Raw genomic sequence first — 17,292 nt, forward strand, 5'->3', positions numbered from 1 at the left:
AGAAGAGAAAGGAGAGATGAGTGTAGAAGAAAGAAGATAAGAGGTGAAAAAGGAGAGAAGAGGATGAAGAAAACAGGAGTTGAAAATGAAAAGTGAGGAGAGACAAAGCGGAAAAAGGGAGAGAAGAAGAGACAAAGGATAATTAGTGAATGAGGTCTTTATACGATGATATCAGGTAGAAAACACACCTGAACATAAACATGATTAATAAACTGTATATAAATATATAATAATAACGGCAGGAAAATTAAAGTTTTTATGATCACGGGGACACAAACACACCGGGAGGACTCACTAAAGTTTATATTAAACTTTACATCAGCAACGAAAAAAAACACTATTCTCAATTAAAAACTGAGACACACACACACAGACACACACAGACACACACAGACACACACACACACACACACACACACACACACACACACACACACACACACACACACACACACACACACACAGAGTCAGAGTCACACAGGAAACTTGAGTCTAAAGCCGGTGGGCTTTCTTCTTTTCCCCACAAGGGCTCAGTTATCTCTGAGTCCAGAACGGTTTCACCAGAAACAGATTTCCTGAGTTCTCCAACTATTTCATCAGCTCATATGAACAGACACTTGGTGTGTGTGTGTGTGTGTGTGTGTTAACGTGTGTGTAAAAAGACAGAGAGATGGGTTGTGATGACCAGAGAGAGAGAGAGAGAGATGTTGGGAGGGCACGAGGGAGATTTGGAGATTTGGACAATCAGAAGTGAATCTAATTGTCCGAGTTTCTCTCCCCTCGGAGCGACCCGACGATTGTCACACACGCGGAAAAAGAGAGCGGAAAAAAAACACTGATGAAAGTTGCAGCGACGGCTGAAACACGGCGAAGCTGAAACGTCAAGTCATAATCTATCACACCACACCATTGCTCACACACTGCAATCAAAGCCTAACTGGGGGCAAATCCGTCGGAAACAAAGGCAATCTGCCACGGGAGAATAAAAAGCTTTTGATTGAAACATTTAGTTTGAGGCACGATCCACAACTCGGCAGGGGGGGGGAGGGATTCGGCTACTCTGCAGATAACGCAGCGGCACGCAGTCAGAGCTCAGATATGTGACATGAGTGGAACTGGGTGTCTCTGCAGGTACGTGTATGATGTAAAGAGTCTTTCTTTTTAAATTAACTTGACTTTTAGCATTAAATCAATGCAGTCATACAACTTCAAACACCTTTCCAGAAGTTATTGTGATGAGCACAAACTTTGTAAATAATAATGATTACACAGCTTTGTTGAATACTTGATTCTGATTGGTCAATAACGGTGTTCCACGGTCTGTTATTTCTTTATAACAGACCGTTACTATCAATAACAGACAGTTGCTATGTATAAAAGATCGTTACTATGTATAACAGACCGTTGCTATGTATAACAGACTGTTGCTATGTATAACAGACCGTTACTATGTATAACAGATCGTTGCTCTGTGTATAATAGACCGTTGCTATGTATAACAAACCGTTGCTATGTATAACAGACTGTTGCTATGTATAACAGACCGTTACTATCTATAACAGACCGTTGCTCTGTGTATAACAGACCGTTACTATGTATAACAGACCGTTGCTCTGTGTATAATAGACTGTTGCTATGTATAACAGACCGTTGCTCTGTGTATAATAGACCGTTGCTATGTATAACAAACCGTTGCTATGTATAACAGACCGTTGCTATGTATAACAGACTGTTACTATGTATAACAGACCGTTGATATGTATAACAGACCGTTACTATGTAAACAGACCGTTGCTATGTATAACTGACCGTTGCTATGGACACAGTTCTGTTGTCGGACTCTGGCGGATCGTTTTTGTGTCAAATTATTGATTTATTCAGTAAGTAGCCGTGTAATAAGCGGGATAATGTACAGCTAGCGGGTCATTGTTGTGAAATAAAACCCAATCACGTATCAGGTGATCAATGGGCCATTCAAATCAAATGGGCCACAAATCACTGCAACGCCTGATTTGGTGTTAATGCCACCTAACTTATCCTGAAGATATTAATATGTAACACAGCTCGCTAGGATGTTGACTAGCAGTGACTTGATGTTTTACAGTGTACCTGTCTGCTTGTATGTGTGTGACCAGACAACCCCTCCTCTGTGGGCCGAGGCTCGACTTTATCAGCTGAATGAGCATGTCTCCTGTCTGACGGCGGCTCTCGGCCATATTTACGGCGTCTCTCCCTCTCCACCACTCATTTTCCCTCTTTATTCTGACCGCCGACAGATAAAGCAGAGGAGACGACGGGAGAATTGCATTCGGAGGGAGGGTGTCAGTCTGGGGCCTCGCCGCCGCAGCCGATTCCCCCTGAGACAGGAGCTCCCTATACCTCTCTGCTAAATATCTCATTACTCCAGCTGACACCCAGCGAGCAGGGGGGAAACGCGGCCCAGAATGAGAGTCCTGCCCTGGGAGAGGGGCCGAGGGCCAGGGGCCTCTACGCTGGCTGCCTGCCGCCTCTCCCTGATGGCGGAGCTGCACTTTAAAGTTTTACAGCCGATTTGCCGGCTGGTCAACTTTGCCCTTCGGTGATGAAAACACGCGGAGGGAAAGTGGCAGCTTATGCCATCTGTTGAGAAACAAATCATCATTGATTTTACCGTAGAGGCATTTTTTAATAATTCATCATAGATTAGTAACAGCTTGATCTTTCATATATCAAACACTGTGTGACTACAGTGCTAATCAGCCATGAGCGGGATGAAACAGCATCGCTGTTCAGGGAAAACCATGTATTTGGAAATTATGTGATTAAAAAAAAATAATCATGAAATAAAACCCTATTTTTTAGACTGTTTATGGCATTATGTTTCTGCATTTCTGCAAACCACGAATACGTTGAATGTGGACGGTTTTGCATTCGGTCAGAGCAAGTGACGTAGTATATCGAGCGACGGTTACTGAAAGTTACGTGGTATAATAATGAGTATAACAAGCGAGAAAGTCCACTAAGGGTTAGCGGGAGGGGTGGTGGTCGGGTCAAACAAACATCGCCGTTCGTGTCCCGTGTGAGAAACAAAATAAAACATTGACTTTATGCTTGTTGCGTAACTATGTAACGTTACATAAGAAAGTCAGCCAAGAGTAGTTTTTATTTACTTATGCAAGTTACGTTGTTACGGTTGTGTTGTGACGTTGCGTTGTGACGTTGCGTTGTGACGTTACGTAGTGACGTTGCGTTGTGATGTTGCGTTGCGACGTTGCATTGTTACATTGTTACTTTGTTGCGTTACTTTGTTGCGTTACATTGTTGCGTTACTTTGTTGCGTTACATTGTTGCGTTACTTTGTTGCGTTACTTTGTTGCGTTACTTTGTTGCGTTACTTTGTTGCGTTACTTTGTTGCGTTACTTTGTTGCGTTACTTTGTTGCGTTACTTTGTTGCATTACATTGTTGCGTTACTTTGTTGCGTTACTTTGGTGCGTTACTTTGTTGCGTTACTTTGTTGCGTTACTTTGTTGCGTTACTTTGTTGCGTTACTTTGTTGCGTTTTCGAGATAGAGGTGGATGGGTAAGTGAAAAACACCGGACTTCGTAACTTAATTTACGCCACTTTCGTAGTTATTTTAACCCAAACCACGAACAAAGTTCTTTCCTGTCAAGACGGAAGTTTATTCTTAAAAGACTGAATGCATGTAATGAGCAGAAATTGACACCTGTTGCTGGACGTTCGTCAGAAAACGCACAAAAAATGAGGAATACGGTTTCGTAAACTATCATACGAGCCGTTGTATGAACACACGTTGCAGGTAGTATTATAACTTTAATAGGCAAGAGAGAAAGAATTTGAGACTAATCTCTTATGCATGCTTAAAAATCCATTTTAATAGCTTAAACAAGGACTGTGTTTTCCGAGTTCTTGAAAAGTTTTATTTTAGATAACTCTTTATGCAAAAAACAGGATATTGAGACTTTCTAAAATAAACTATTAGAGTTATTCCCTAAAGCAAGGAAAGCAGTAAGCATCCTGACTTTCGCCACACTTGAAGCTTTTTTTAGTCCGTTTCAGAATATTTACGAGCCAGTAATGATGTTTATAGGTATTTGTTGCTGATGGGCGTCTGTGAAAACGCTGCCGCTGGGTGCAATTACACCTCATGTTGCGTGTTGCTAAATTTTGTAAACCATCTGATTTGTTTTGAATTGGTCACTTTTGAACACAAACAGCAGGGGGCAACATGATGACTCTACCTCTCTATGGGCACCAAAATAACTCATGAGTCCCCTAATACACTGAATTTATTAAAAAAAAGGGCAACTAATGCAATACAAAATACTCAGTAGTCATAAAAAGTTGTAACTGTTTTGTCTTAAATGGTCTCTGGGTTCAGATATTTAGAAAATAACATGTCATTAAGTCAGTGTTGGCGGTGGAGCATCGATTTATTGTTGGTACTATTTCGGGAGAGAGATTTTTCAGCTGCACACTGTCTCCCATGTTGCACAACTTTCACATCTTAAGAAAATAAAGCGCTCCGAGTCTCACAGGAACCGTTCTCCCCGGGAGACGTTTCTACAGGGAAAACACTGCTTTCTGAAATGCTATTTTTGTCTTGTTTCCTACAACTTTTGACAAATCTTCTACACAAAAAACGCCATACTTGGATACATATCTTTATAGCATATATCATAAAGCTTCAAAGGCACTGAGATATGGATGCCAGTGACTACGTTTCTATGCACACTAATATTCCACTATTAATCAGAATATGACAAAATGTGTGATATGCTGATATTATTCAGGTTTTAGGAGCATTCTTTGGACATGGAAATTTGGAAATACACGTCTCAATTGGGGTTTTTATGGCAGTTTGCGACACATGGTTAACCCGGGCTCACTCCCAACTCGTCAAATACAGCCTATTGGGCAACGCCACTCGACATCGGAAACCAACGCACGGAGACAGAGCGTCAGTATATGACGAACTGAGCTTTCAACTAACTCCAATGTAAACCCACCTGCTGCGTTATTCGATGGTCGGAGCAAGTGACGTAGTATTATTTCCTGTGAATATTGCATCAGAGATGAGTTTTCCTGTTATTTTCAGGAACTTTTAATAAAATTCTCTGTATTATTATTCATAATATTCAATTATTCATACTCAATTTCTTCTTTTTTTCTTCACCATGACGCTTGGCCATTGTTCTATCAGCTCTTTGGTTGTTTTACATGCACGCTTTTCCAATCTTTAAGTTTATATGTTGAATAATAATCCACATTTTTAAATAAATATAAACGCTCGGGTTGGGAACCAGTGCTTTATCAGGTTGATTGCCCCTCATAAATCCGTCTTTTACACCTGTGATTGACAGATGGGTCAGTGTAGGCTGACGGTATGACAACCTGTAGTCTCAAAATGAGACTGCGGATGCAGCAATAAGCACCTGGCACATTTATGATGTCCATATATATAATTAGAGCACACGTGGATAACTTTTCAGTCCGCTTTGACCTCATCTCACTGCCCACACGCTAAAAAAGTCAAACTTTTGTCTGTGACAGAAGTTATAGACTTGTGATCGACTTAACCAGGAAGTTCACTCGGCTAATAAACCCGACCGCGCTCCCTGAAGCCAACTGTGTGAGACAGCCGTGAAGAGAGCATTACACATCGCTTCCCCATCTCTCCCAAAATGCTTCGCCGCGCACACGCGAACTGAACTTATAAGCTCCGGTCCGTTTACCTTGAAAATCAATCTCTCATAGCTTTCAAGAGAGTTTAGTGCTCTGAACCTTCTCCATCTCATTTATTTACCGCTCACAGAGCCTTTAAATGTCAAACCTATGTGATCTGCAGCGACTAAAAAGGGAAGCGGGAGGCTCTGTTAACTACAGTCGGACTTCTTTGTGAACACTTATTGTCCCCGAAACATACAAAAAGCTTGCACACTGAGTCAGACGCGAGCGTCAAAAGCATCTCAAAGTGATCAATTATATACTTGGAACAACTCCCCAGTCCGGCTGTATTCAAATCTAAACTTTTAACCGTCTTCTTTTGTCTCCACATTTAAATTTAATTTAGTTTCAATTTGTTGTGACTTTCAAAAATAATAACAGGTTTCCTCAACTGTTTTTCTTCTTTGTCTTATTTTAATAATCGTATGCAAATTGTTCAGCATTTTGAATTTGCTACTGTGTATTTAATGTACTGTATAAACAAATTGCTTTGCCTTAATAGTTGAGCCCTGCAGTATAAACTACTGAAAATGATTAATGTTAACTCAGAAATACAAAGCTCACCTCATTTAAAACCAACACATTCTCACTCATCAAATACAGACGCTTGGTCAGTGGCGTTGTGCTTCAAACTATGACGCTCTAGGTACCTCTAGCGTTAGTTTTGGGACGTATCAGGGACGGCGTGTCAGTTTCCGCTCGTTACATGCGTAGTGTCTTTTCAAAATAAACTTCCAACGTAGGTTTAGTTCATTTTTAGGTTCAGGAAACAAAACTACTTGGTTAGTTTTAGGAAATAGATCGTGGTTTGGGTTAAAATAAGTATGTTTGGTACGTAAATGAAGCAAGTTACGGAACAAAACTAACTCAACATTGACTTTTGGTTTCACGTGAGACATGAAAAGCGGTCTACTGTGTGAAAGTCCGTAATTGTTTGACCCATCCAACCTCCACATCTACCCTATGCGGACTCTCTCACTCTTTATACTACTACTACTAATAATTATAATAATAATGAATTTCATTTATATAGCACACTTTAAAATACAGCAAAATCTCATTAAAACAATGACAATACAGTATAGTACTGGCGCTTAGGGGAGCCTTGTGCGGTGGTAATGAGGGTAGACAAAATAATAGAAATACCTGTCAGTATAACACAATTCAATCAACTTATAGCCTTCATGAATGGAGCATTTAATACAGGACTGTTGTATTTAGCTGAGTGTTACCTGAGGGTATATATCAGTATATGAGTCCTTTCTGAGACCATTCATGACAGAAAAACAACTTCCTTGGTGTGCATAGATTTTAAGTGAGACTGACTGACGTAGGGGATCATATCCAGCTTTACATGGTGTCTCCTACAACATCAGCTCTGATTAATCTAATCTAATATTTTCTTTCCTCTCGTCACTACGGTTGACAGATGTGTTTGTTCGCCATTTAAACAGACACCGCTCCGTTGTCTCTCATGCTCTACTTAAGCTCTCGTCTACATGCGCTTGAACGCTCGTGCGTCGACGTGCGAGGGGGTAAATGTGTGAGTGGGTCTCTAGTGTCATGTGGGGTAAAAAAACAGAAAGGTGGGAACAGAAATGAGTGTTGATGGAGCGCTGCACGGAGGGAGCTGAGCGCTAAATGAGTATTTATAAAAGGGAAGGGAATAATGTAAAGCACAAATGCAACAACACTTCTCTCCTCGTGTGTCTTTAGAGGTTCGACAGTGATTTACCTGTCTCGCTCATATCCACTTTCATTACGGCCTGACATTCAGCGAGTGTGTACCTGAATGTCACGGCGTAATGAGAATGGATATGACAGTGACAGGGCCATCAGCGAATGGCGAGCCCGGGCCGCCTCTCTTTTTTTTTTTTTCTTCTTCCTGACATGTACGCACGATCTCGCTCTATCTAAGACAGTGGGGTGCAATAGAGCCAAGACAATAACCAAACTCTATTTACCAGACCTCATTCCCTCATACGGACCCGAAGTAATTACTTTTAAATTGCAAAACTGAGGAACATTAACAAACGGTTGCGGCAATTTGGGTCTGCCTGGGGCTAGACAGCTTGTTTTCAAATGGAAATGAAGGTATTTCTTGCTATTGTCCACTGCAATATCGTGTTATGGTTTGAGGCTTTTTTTCTGATAAAAGCGAAAGGACAGTGGCGGTGTTTACCAGACGACTGCTCAGAGTGAGGATAATTCTAGCTTAATGCTGACGCCGTCGCTGAAAGACAGACACGCCGCTGCTGCTCGGCCACATAAATCAACACAGAGTCAGACGCTTAACAACATAAACATAAAATCCCCACCGACACACACACTGTACGCAGACAGACGCATGCGTTTTCCCCATGTCAGGGTCACAGCACATCAATAGCAGCCATGATTATCATGATCAGCTCTAATGAGGGGGCTACGGGGGTGAACGCCACTCGTCTCTTTTCTTCAACACGGCCTGTTATTACCACTCTTTGTCTCTCTCTCTCTCTGACTCACACACTCGTCTTACACCGTGTAATTCTCTCCCAATCACGGCCCTGTCATCCTGCCCTGTCACCGGCCTGACAATGTTGACAAAGGCGCCCCCAAAACCGGGGGAAGCACAAAGGAGCTGCGGCCCCGGGTCCCCATTATGGCACCGCCGGGGTCGCCGTGCAGCTGATGAGGTCTGTAACACCACCTGCACATTGTGGCTGTTGGGTCGAAGGTGATGCTTTTTTTTCGTCACAGTTTTGAGCCGCTGCCAAAGTTTGTTCTAGTTGGGAAATATGTGACCAAAAACATAACAGAGAGAGAAGCCCTTTCAGAAACTGTCGTCTTTAGCATAGCTGGCTTCTGCTTAAGCAATTTATGGGCCTAAAACTAAGGCCCTTCTTGTATGCATTTTAAAGATATTTAAGAGAAAGATCTGAATCTGACCTGATATTTGGGAGTTTTGTTTTGCTTTTTTATTTATTGGAAATGTTAAATCTGAAAAAGGTGTCCCACAGGGCTCAATCCTTGGGCCTTGTCTGTTCACTCTTTATGTAGATGATATTGCGTTATATATACGTTACAGGTGATTTCAAGTTTATAGCTCTAGATTGAAATATTAAAGGGGAACAAAAAAAAAAAATATTCTGGATACTAAATAACATGATGGAAAACATACTGCAATCTGTACCATAGACTGTATATTAAATAAGAATTGACATTGGTTTGTTGAGTGCCGTTTCGAAGCCTCGAGTTTGGCATTCCGGCCGTCACCATCTTGGTTTTTTGCAACCAGAAGTGAAACAAGAGGGCGGAGCTAAGTACTACCAAAAGGCGAAAAAAATAATTTTTTTTAGGCGTCCAAAATGTTACAATTAACTGTCCAGACCGGTCAACGCCGTGGTAGCCACCTGTAAATCACAAGGTAGCCCCGCCCTAAAGCATCCCCTGCTTTATGGTCTATTTGACTCTAAATGGGACCATAATTTACTAAATGAACATCATACTGTATTGAAGAAGACTTGAAACTAGTGATTGAGACCATAAACTCTTGTTTACAATGTTTACTGAGGTAATAAATCAAGTGAAAGTAGGCTCATTTTCTTCTATACAATCGGAATTCTTTTTGCAACCAGAGGAGTCGCCCCCTGCTGGCTGTTAGAAAGAATGCAAGTTTAAGGCACTTCAGCGTTGGCTTCACTTCTCAGACTGCTCTTTACAATGAAAAGCAAGACATTTAGTGCTGCGGGAGCCTTTACATTAATGTGACAGCATTCAGACTCGAGCCAAGCTGCACATTGCCAGCACATTAACAGAGTGAAGTGTTTGAAGAGACAGAAAGAGAAAGAGAGAGTTGAAGGAAGGGCAAGAGTACAGTACCTCCATAGTCTGAGACTGGTGCATGGCTTTGATTGCATTCTGTGCCATAGCTCTGGTGGAAAACGTGACAAACGCACATCCTGTAGGGAGGGGAGGAGAGGGGAGGAGAGGGGAGGGATGGAGGGACAGTGGAAAGGAGGGGGGCAGAAGGGCAGGAGGAGGAGGAGGAGGAAGAGGAGGAGGAGGTGGGAAGACAAGAAAGAACAAAAACAAGACAAAAGGGTTGGACACGTCGTTGTTATAAAAAAAAACAGAGATTGATACAGAGAACAGCTCACAGGCAGACAACGGTGTTGTCAGTCGCTGTGGAAACAACAGCCGAAAAACGAGCACAGTGTCATGACAACCACATCCCCCCCCTCCCCGTCCCGACCCCGTCCCACCATCCACAGGACATCTGACACAATCACCAGCGGGGCTTTGGATTGGCTGTCGACGCCGTCCCCGCCTCCCTCCTCCTCCTCCTCCTGTCACTGTTTTCTCCTCTCGCTCCTACACACTGACAGAATTAGTCATACCTGAATTCAAAACGCTCGCGACAATTCAACAATGTAAATAAAATTTGCATGAATTTGAATTAATTTGCGGCCGTATTGTGCGTCTGATTGGGCTCTCTCTTTGTGAAACAGGAAAGAGATGCGGCGGCGGTGGCGAGCGAACGGGACAAAATATCTGCAGGGGCTTCGAGAAGACGGGGATCAGATAGGAAATTAATTCAATCCACAGAGAGACGAGGAAAGACGAGAGGAGGTGTGGTCGACCTCCTCCGTGACTGACACTGATTTTAGCCAATCAAGATGGGCCGCAGCCAGAGGGGGTTCGTTATTGGCTGTTTGCGGGCAGGGGGGCTGATGGGAGGTTGTGTTTGTCTGGCTGGTTAGGGAGTGATTAGAGGAGATAATGTGAGAAGTGCTTCAACAACCCCCCGGACTAATAATATGCTAACAAACTCACCAAGCCATGTTAGCGCAGCCAGGCCTGAACTGATTATACACATGCTCTCACACACACACACACACACACACACACACACACACACACACACACACACACACACACACACACACACACACACACACACACACACACACGCACACACACACACACACACATGTTCAGGTTGGACTGGCTGACTCGTGGTTTGGCAATAGAGGGAAAAACTAATAGGCTGGGTCATCAGATAGACTCTCCCTGGCTGTGTGGATGGGATGAGAGGGCAGAGAGGGGAAAAGAGAGGAGAGGATGGATAATGCAACGGGAGAGAGAGACAGATGTGTGGAGGAAATAGATGCGATCATTGTCCTCTTCCACCTCTATCAAAAGCCGGCTGTTGCCGTGATAGAACGAGGCTGAGAGTGACGGATGGTCAGCTACATCCGCTGCACACATTTCATACGGAGGCTTTTCCCTCGGAACAGAGAGATGTGTCTTTGTGGCATCGCTACGATAATAATCATGGTCTTTTGTAGCAAAAATCTTTCCGATAACCTCCCTGTGTGCAGCGATGTGCCAGATGCAAGACAGATGTGCTTCTTTAGAGTGAATTAAGTGCCCTCTGTGGCCTCTTACGGCTGCATGAATTAGGGATGTGCACGATCGGTCGACTAGTCGAAACGTTGCTGCCCTCGCTGGTCTGTTAAACTTATTATTAGGGCTGTGTTCATGTAAAGTCGTTTTAACGCCACTAAGATCTTTAACGCATTAATGCAACTTGTGATTTTTTGGTTGCAGCGGGCATCATATGAAACTAGAAAACCTAATGAGTCCATTGGTACCAACCATGTCATTCTAGCTTGTCGCAAAATTTTAGCGGGGAAAAACTGGCATGGTCATTGGCTCACAATGTTATGTAGTGTTTTCTTAATTTTAGACTAGTCGACTAGTCTAAGTTTAGTCTTTAGGAACATCCCTAGAATAAATAATGACTGTTTTCTGTTAGAAGCAAGCAAGACATTATTTTAGCGCCATAAAACCTGAGGTGAATGGTTACATGTTGAAAGCCACCAACGTTGGTTCCCATCCCATCTCTTACCAAAAGTCAACAATGGTTTCTTTTAACCACCACCACGATCTTTATCTAATCTTCAGTAGTTTTAGTTTCCTTAATGTAGCCAAACCAAAGTGTCACACTTGGAAAACCAGACTTGGACAGCAGCAACTGTGGTTACCTTAATGTTTTATGTCATTCAATATGGTCTGGATTTAATGTCGGTGACCACTTTCTTTCCCTACCCTTAATAGAGTTGTTTTAGTTTCTTAATCTAGCACTTATAAAACGAGTTGTCAAGTCAGACAAGCACTTATGAAATGCTTTTCTAAGAGCTATTTGTAATGGTTTTGGAAAGCATCATCATGCAGCTGATAGAAACTCTCCTATGGTTAATTTTGGATGCGTTTTTGTGAGAAATACTTAAGGAAAACATACTGTTTGTTTGTTTATAAGGAAACTGTCCAGGGCATTTTGAACATTACAAATAACATTTCGTATTAAAATAATAAAAGAAGTTTCTTTATCACCCCCTTTGAACGGGTCTTTAACCTTTGCTGAGGCTGTTAAACCACAGAATACAACCTCGGAATGATTTCTACTTTCAGCAGTATGGACCTGCTTTTCATCTGGTATGAAACATATCTGACCTCCTTTTTTCAATGCGTATGTTTGTCCTTGCCAACTGGAAGCTATAGTTTCCTCACCTTTTATATAAAACTGCCTTGCTGACTTAACATTAGCGAGGTAAGACGGTAATAAAAAGAGACTGAAGGTTATCAGATTCTGCAGCGCTGACCTAGTAAACATTGTGATGTGTCCGTTACAGAGCCGGGCTGCAGCCCTCGCTGGTGTTACCGTAGATAGGACATTCAGAGAAAGGGGGTCATTTTTTTCAACTGATTCAGGGGACTGTCTATTTTAGACGGGCCACAATCTGTCATTTAACTGCTTAGTCTCCAGCAGGTTGCCCCCGTCCTCTGCAGAGAGGCGCTGCCCCAGAACTGGACCAGTTCTGGAGGGGGCTTCCATTTGGGTTAGCCCTCCAGACTGATGGGTCCCGGCTCTATTTATAAAACTGGTCAGCAACAACGTCATTGGTTGTTAATGGAAACTCTCGTCTCCAATGGGCAGACGTTTCCTCCCCAAAAAACATTTCTATGTTTAGCCGTTTTTTTTTTTCTGCAGCTTGTCGGAGCTTCTAAATAAAGAATTCCTCCGCACCTGGACATTTATTCATTAATGTCAAAGCTGTTAATAAAAGAAAAAACCTTTAAAAGCTTTCCTGGCTGGTTGGTGCGCGTCTTATTTTTCACGGCAGAGAGATGGGACGTGGCTTGAGCGCTAAAAATACCTCACGGGCCGCATTCTGTCGTCAGAGGAGAACCAAACAGTCCTTTAATGAAAGTAGGGTAGCTCCCAAGGCCCAGCCATCCACTGGTGGTGTGATCCATATTTTATTAATAGTGGGATGGCGGAGCTCTCTTCTGATTGATACCGCGCTTTAACAGGAGCTCCGCAGCGCAGCTAGGTGGGACTGAGGGCCTCTGGGACTTACAGGAATCCTTAAAGACCTATTTATTTCCAACCTGGTTAGGGTTGTTTATCTACTAGCCAGACCCACGCTGGACTAGTAGTATTTCCTCTCTGACTTGCGCTAAGTGGTTTATATCAGTTCTACAGAAACATGAATTTGGCCATCACATCTGAAATATTCATGAGGACAAAAGAGAGGGCTGGAAGAAGGAAACGGGGAAGGAGATGGAAGGAGGCCGATGTGGGATGTCTGGGAAAAAAGAGGACAAATTGATGCAGGGGGAGGATTCTAGGACAGCGAGGGTGAATAGATAGAAACGGGGGGGAGTGCTGTTTGAAGAAGCAAAGGAGCATGGGAGTTTGAGTAGTTTAGTTTGGTTCTACATAGAGACAACCTTGAGGAGAAGGAGAGAGAAGAACATTGAGAAAATAAGACTTAAGTCAACGATAAAACATCCATAACGTCCGACAACCACAGAAAAAAATGACCGACAGATTCACATGGAAGCGTTGTGACGTTGACAGTGACAGCTCGAGTGACAGGAGGAGGAGGAGGAGGGAGGAGGAGGAGGAGGAATAGGAGGAGAGAGAGTTTCAAAAGCCCCTCCATCTCCTCAGCACATAGAAACCACAAAGGGGAGAGGGTTGGGGGAGGTAGGGAGTATTGGGAAGAGAGTAGAAAATGAGGAAGGGTGGACTGGTTCGGGGTTTGTGGGGCAGGATGGTTGATGAAGGAAGGGGTCCCTGTGTTACTACGAGACCTATTTCTAGAGGTACAATGGCTGACATTGGATTGATAGATGAGACGGTCGGAAGTACTTGGTCATACGTCGACCTTATGATCCACGGAAATTACCATTTTCAGAGCGGCTATTTTAAACTCCGGTACCCCAGTTTGTCGGAGAACTCAGGAGTCGACGAATCCAATTGGTTTGACGGCTTGTTAATGTGCTTGTTTCTGGGTTTTAAAGCAGCCCTGGAGCTCTTTGTTTAGAGTGCATTATGTCGCCTCAACGTGTGCCAATAACATGAAGCAAACAGGTAGTGAAGCGACTTACTTTTTGAGATGTTGCCACATTGGGTGTCAATGGGCGTTATCAGTGGTTATCAGCATCATAGATGTGGGTCAGAAGGGGCCTGCTACACCCGCTAGTAACACTAGTAATACTCCGAATTTTTACTTAACTAAAAGTACAAAAGTATTAGCATCAAAATATACTTAAAGTACCGAAAGTACTCAGAATGACCCATTTATATTATTGGGTTATAATTATTGACGCATTATTAATATCATCACTAATGTTGTAGTTGTTAAAGGTGGAGCTAGTTTTACTTTACTGCCAGGTAACGTTATCTATAATAACACATAATTTATTAGTTGATCGCCGTTGTATATTTGTTAAACTTTGTATTTATCTGAATCTGTAAAAAGTAATCAGTAACTAAAGCTGTCACATAAATATAGTGGAGTAAAAAGTACAATATTTGCGTATTAGAACATGTTGCTTTTAAGTTTCACTTTCACTTTTACAATGTAGTAGGTGTAGCAGGCCCCCTATTGACCCACATCTATGAGGCTTATAACGACTGATAACGACCATTTAATGATCTGATAACAGCCGAATCGGGTGATTTACTCTTGTGGTGACAGATTATTTGGAACAGCCTCCTGCCAAAGTCTCAGAGTGCTTATTTCTTCTCCAATTAAGAAAAGGAAAGAGCTGCTATTACATTGATTTCCTGTGTTTATTTTTAAGTAATCACCAAGATTTGCTTGAAATTCTGCTTTCTTGGGCTGAAATTCAAACCACAATATTATTTTATTACCGATTAATTTGTGTCTGTAACGCCAACACGGTCTGGTCAGATTCTTCTTTACTTATTAAAATGAAAAATGTTGCCAATTTTAGACTTTATTTAAGCTTGCTGGTTGCATTTAACATTTGAGATTTGGGCGTCTTTGGTTAAATTAGGTATTGTATTGGCTCCTGTATAGAAGATTTTCAAATCCAGTCCTGCTTTCTTTGTCATTCTCCTAATGTAATAACTTTATATTTTGTATGTTTACTTGCTTAATTTACTGACTCTCTATATGACCTGAAGAATGACTGATCGAACAATGAATGCTTCATGTTTGTTTAGTCTTTTCCCGACCAATTAAGGAAAGGGAAAAGTCTGCAACCTGTCTTTGAAATTTAAATTCTGCTATGTAACATACAACCAACCCAAAGCATACTGTAAATGCAACCAGCAGCAACATGTGTCCTGATTTGCACCGCCGGGTTGAAATCGCCCTCAGCCTCACTGTGGAGGTATCAAAGAGCTTAGGACTGGCTTACGGTGAGGCTAAACTGGAACGGCAGGGGAGGTGAAGGATGTGAATGGAGGTTAGGAGGTCTGAGGAGGGGGGTGAGGCTGAGAGAGCAAGAGGGGGAGAGAAAAAGAGAAAGAGAGAGGGGAGATATAGAGATATATAGAGCGAAAAAGGAGAAGCATGTATTCACAGTAGCCACAACAGCCTCAAGATGTTGCTCAGGTTCATTTGTATTTACTTCTTAAAGGGACAATTCATCACTTTTTATGGACGTCCAATCAGTGCTGATGCTAAATGTAGTCCATTGAAGCAATAAATTCCATCAGTGCTGCTGTAATGACCCAGAAAGCTGAGTTCTCCTGCTTGTGGAGCCGTGCCGGCAGTGCCTACATGTACCAGGATGCATTGCGCGCAAGCTTCTGACGTCCGGAGGGTACCCGCTGGCCAAATGGTCTTGCACGACACAGATTTTCATCGAAAAATTCACATGTTAATTTATAAAAAAATGATTTTGTGGGTTCTTATGAATGCTTGCATGCGGAACATTCGCGCAGGGGATGATGATTAAAAGATGTGCCAATAAATTGCACTAAAGGGAGCTACAGTGTGCGGACCTTCTGCCATTTTCGCCGTTGGAAACGTAGCTAGTTTGCAATACAAGCGAAGAGAATAAAGAAGTAGCCTGTAATTTCTTCCTTGCATCCAGCTATGTTAGTGGCACATCAAATGACGGCGCTGGATGCAGGAAGAATAACAGATTTCGCAGCTGTGAATTCATCTTTCTGGGTCAATACAGCACACACAGATGGATTAAATTGCTTCAATCGATTACATTTACCAACAACACTCATTGGACATCCTCATAAAAGGTGGTGAACTTTCCCTTTAATGTGACTCTCTCAAAACCTTGAAGGAAATCTGGACCATTTTTTTCCAAAAAGCAGCTGGTTGAAAAACAGGATCTGATACGATGTCAACATTTAGTCAACACAGCATGAAATATAAAAGATAAAATTCACCGTCGAGGTCGACCTAGAACTTCTGACTCACTGAGAAAACATGAGTCAGGATATTTGGTTTGCTTGGTTCGTACAATTTTTAAGCAATTTTGAGCAACAATATGCAGGAAAGAAGAGTATATGGACACCGACGCTTGTCCAGATAAATTGACGGAACTTGGACACCATTATTTGAGAGGTTTGCTCCAACTTTAGCTCGACCGTTCTTTATTTTCTTACTGCATTAAAATAATTTCTGTGATTTATTGGAGCAAATAAAGACATCACTTGTGCCTCTCTCTTGCTGCGAGCAGTGAAGCAAAAGAGGACTGATGTTTGATTTCATTTCAGCGAACCATTTGACTATCACTCTTGGTTCAGGAGCATTAAATTACTCACACCTGAGGGTTGCGTTTGCTTTTCACTCTCTGCACACACATACAGTATATACGCTGCTCACTGACAAACTCTTTCTATCGACTAGGAAGGAAGAACACGGAGCTCAGCTTCACTGCCTGGGCGACCATGAATAGTTCAAGGTTGACTTTGATTCAGAAAAACTGTGTTTACACGATGTAAACGTTTGTTGTCAGGTAGGACAGTGAAGTCGGTCACTGGCACCACTTGCAAAGCTATGATTGGTCAGCGCCCAACGTGAATTCTGCCAAGTTTCTTGGCCGACGTATGGTGAGAATTTATTCTGATCACAACATTTAAAGACTACGGGACTTTCTTGAAAGGCAGCAGAACAGTTTAAACCAACTGTCTCCTGAAGTTTATGTCTCCAAAAGTTTTATTTTGTTCATATTCCCTGCTGCAGGAAAGACACTAATCACCAAAGTTTACGGTAAACAACGTCTTCTTCTGAC

The 17,292-nt window shown here is 42.4% G+C and overlaps 1 protein-coding gene across 50 annotated transcripts in view; it reads right to left on the reverse strand.

The window, feature by feature from the left end:
* celf2 (cugbp, Elav-like family member 2) overlaps window positions 1–17,292 on the reverse strand; it is a 227,379-nt gene that overhangs the window by 31,774 nt on the left and 178,313 nt on the right. For all 50 annotated transcript variants that reach the window (XM_074625738.1, XM_074625692.1, XM_074625701.1 and 47 more), the window contains one exon: window positions 9,589–9,668. In XM_074625738.1, coding sequence (XP_074481839.1) covers window positions 9,589–9,668 — 80 coding nt within the window. The remainder of the gene's footprint in view (window positions 1–9,588; window positions 9,669–17,292) is intronic.

Source organism: Sebastes fasciatus, chromosome 23 (genome assembly GCF_043250625.1).
Source record: "Sebastes fasciatus isolate fSebFas1 chromosome 23, fSebFas1.pri, whole genome shotgun sequence".
NCBI classification, from domain to species: domain Eukaryota; kingdom Metazoa; phylum Chordata; class Actinopteri; order Perciformes; family Sebastidae; genus Sebastes; species Sebastes fasciatus.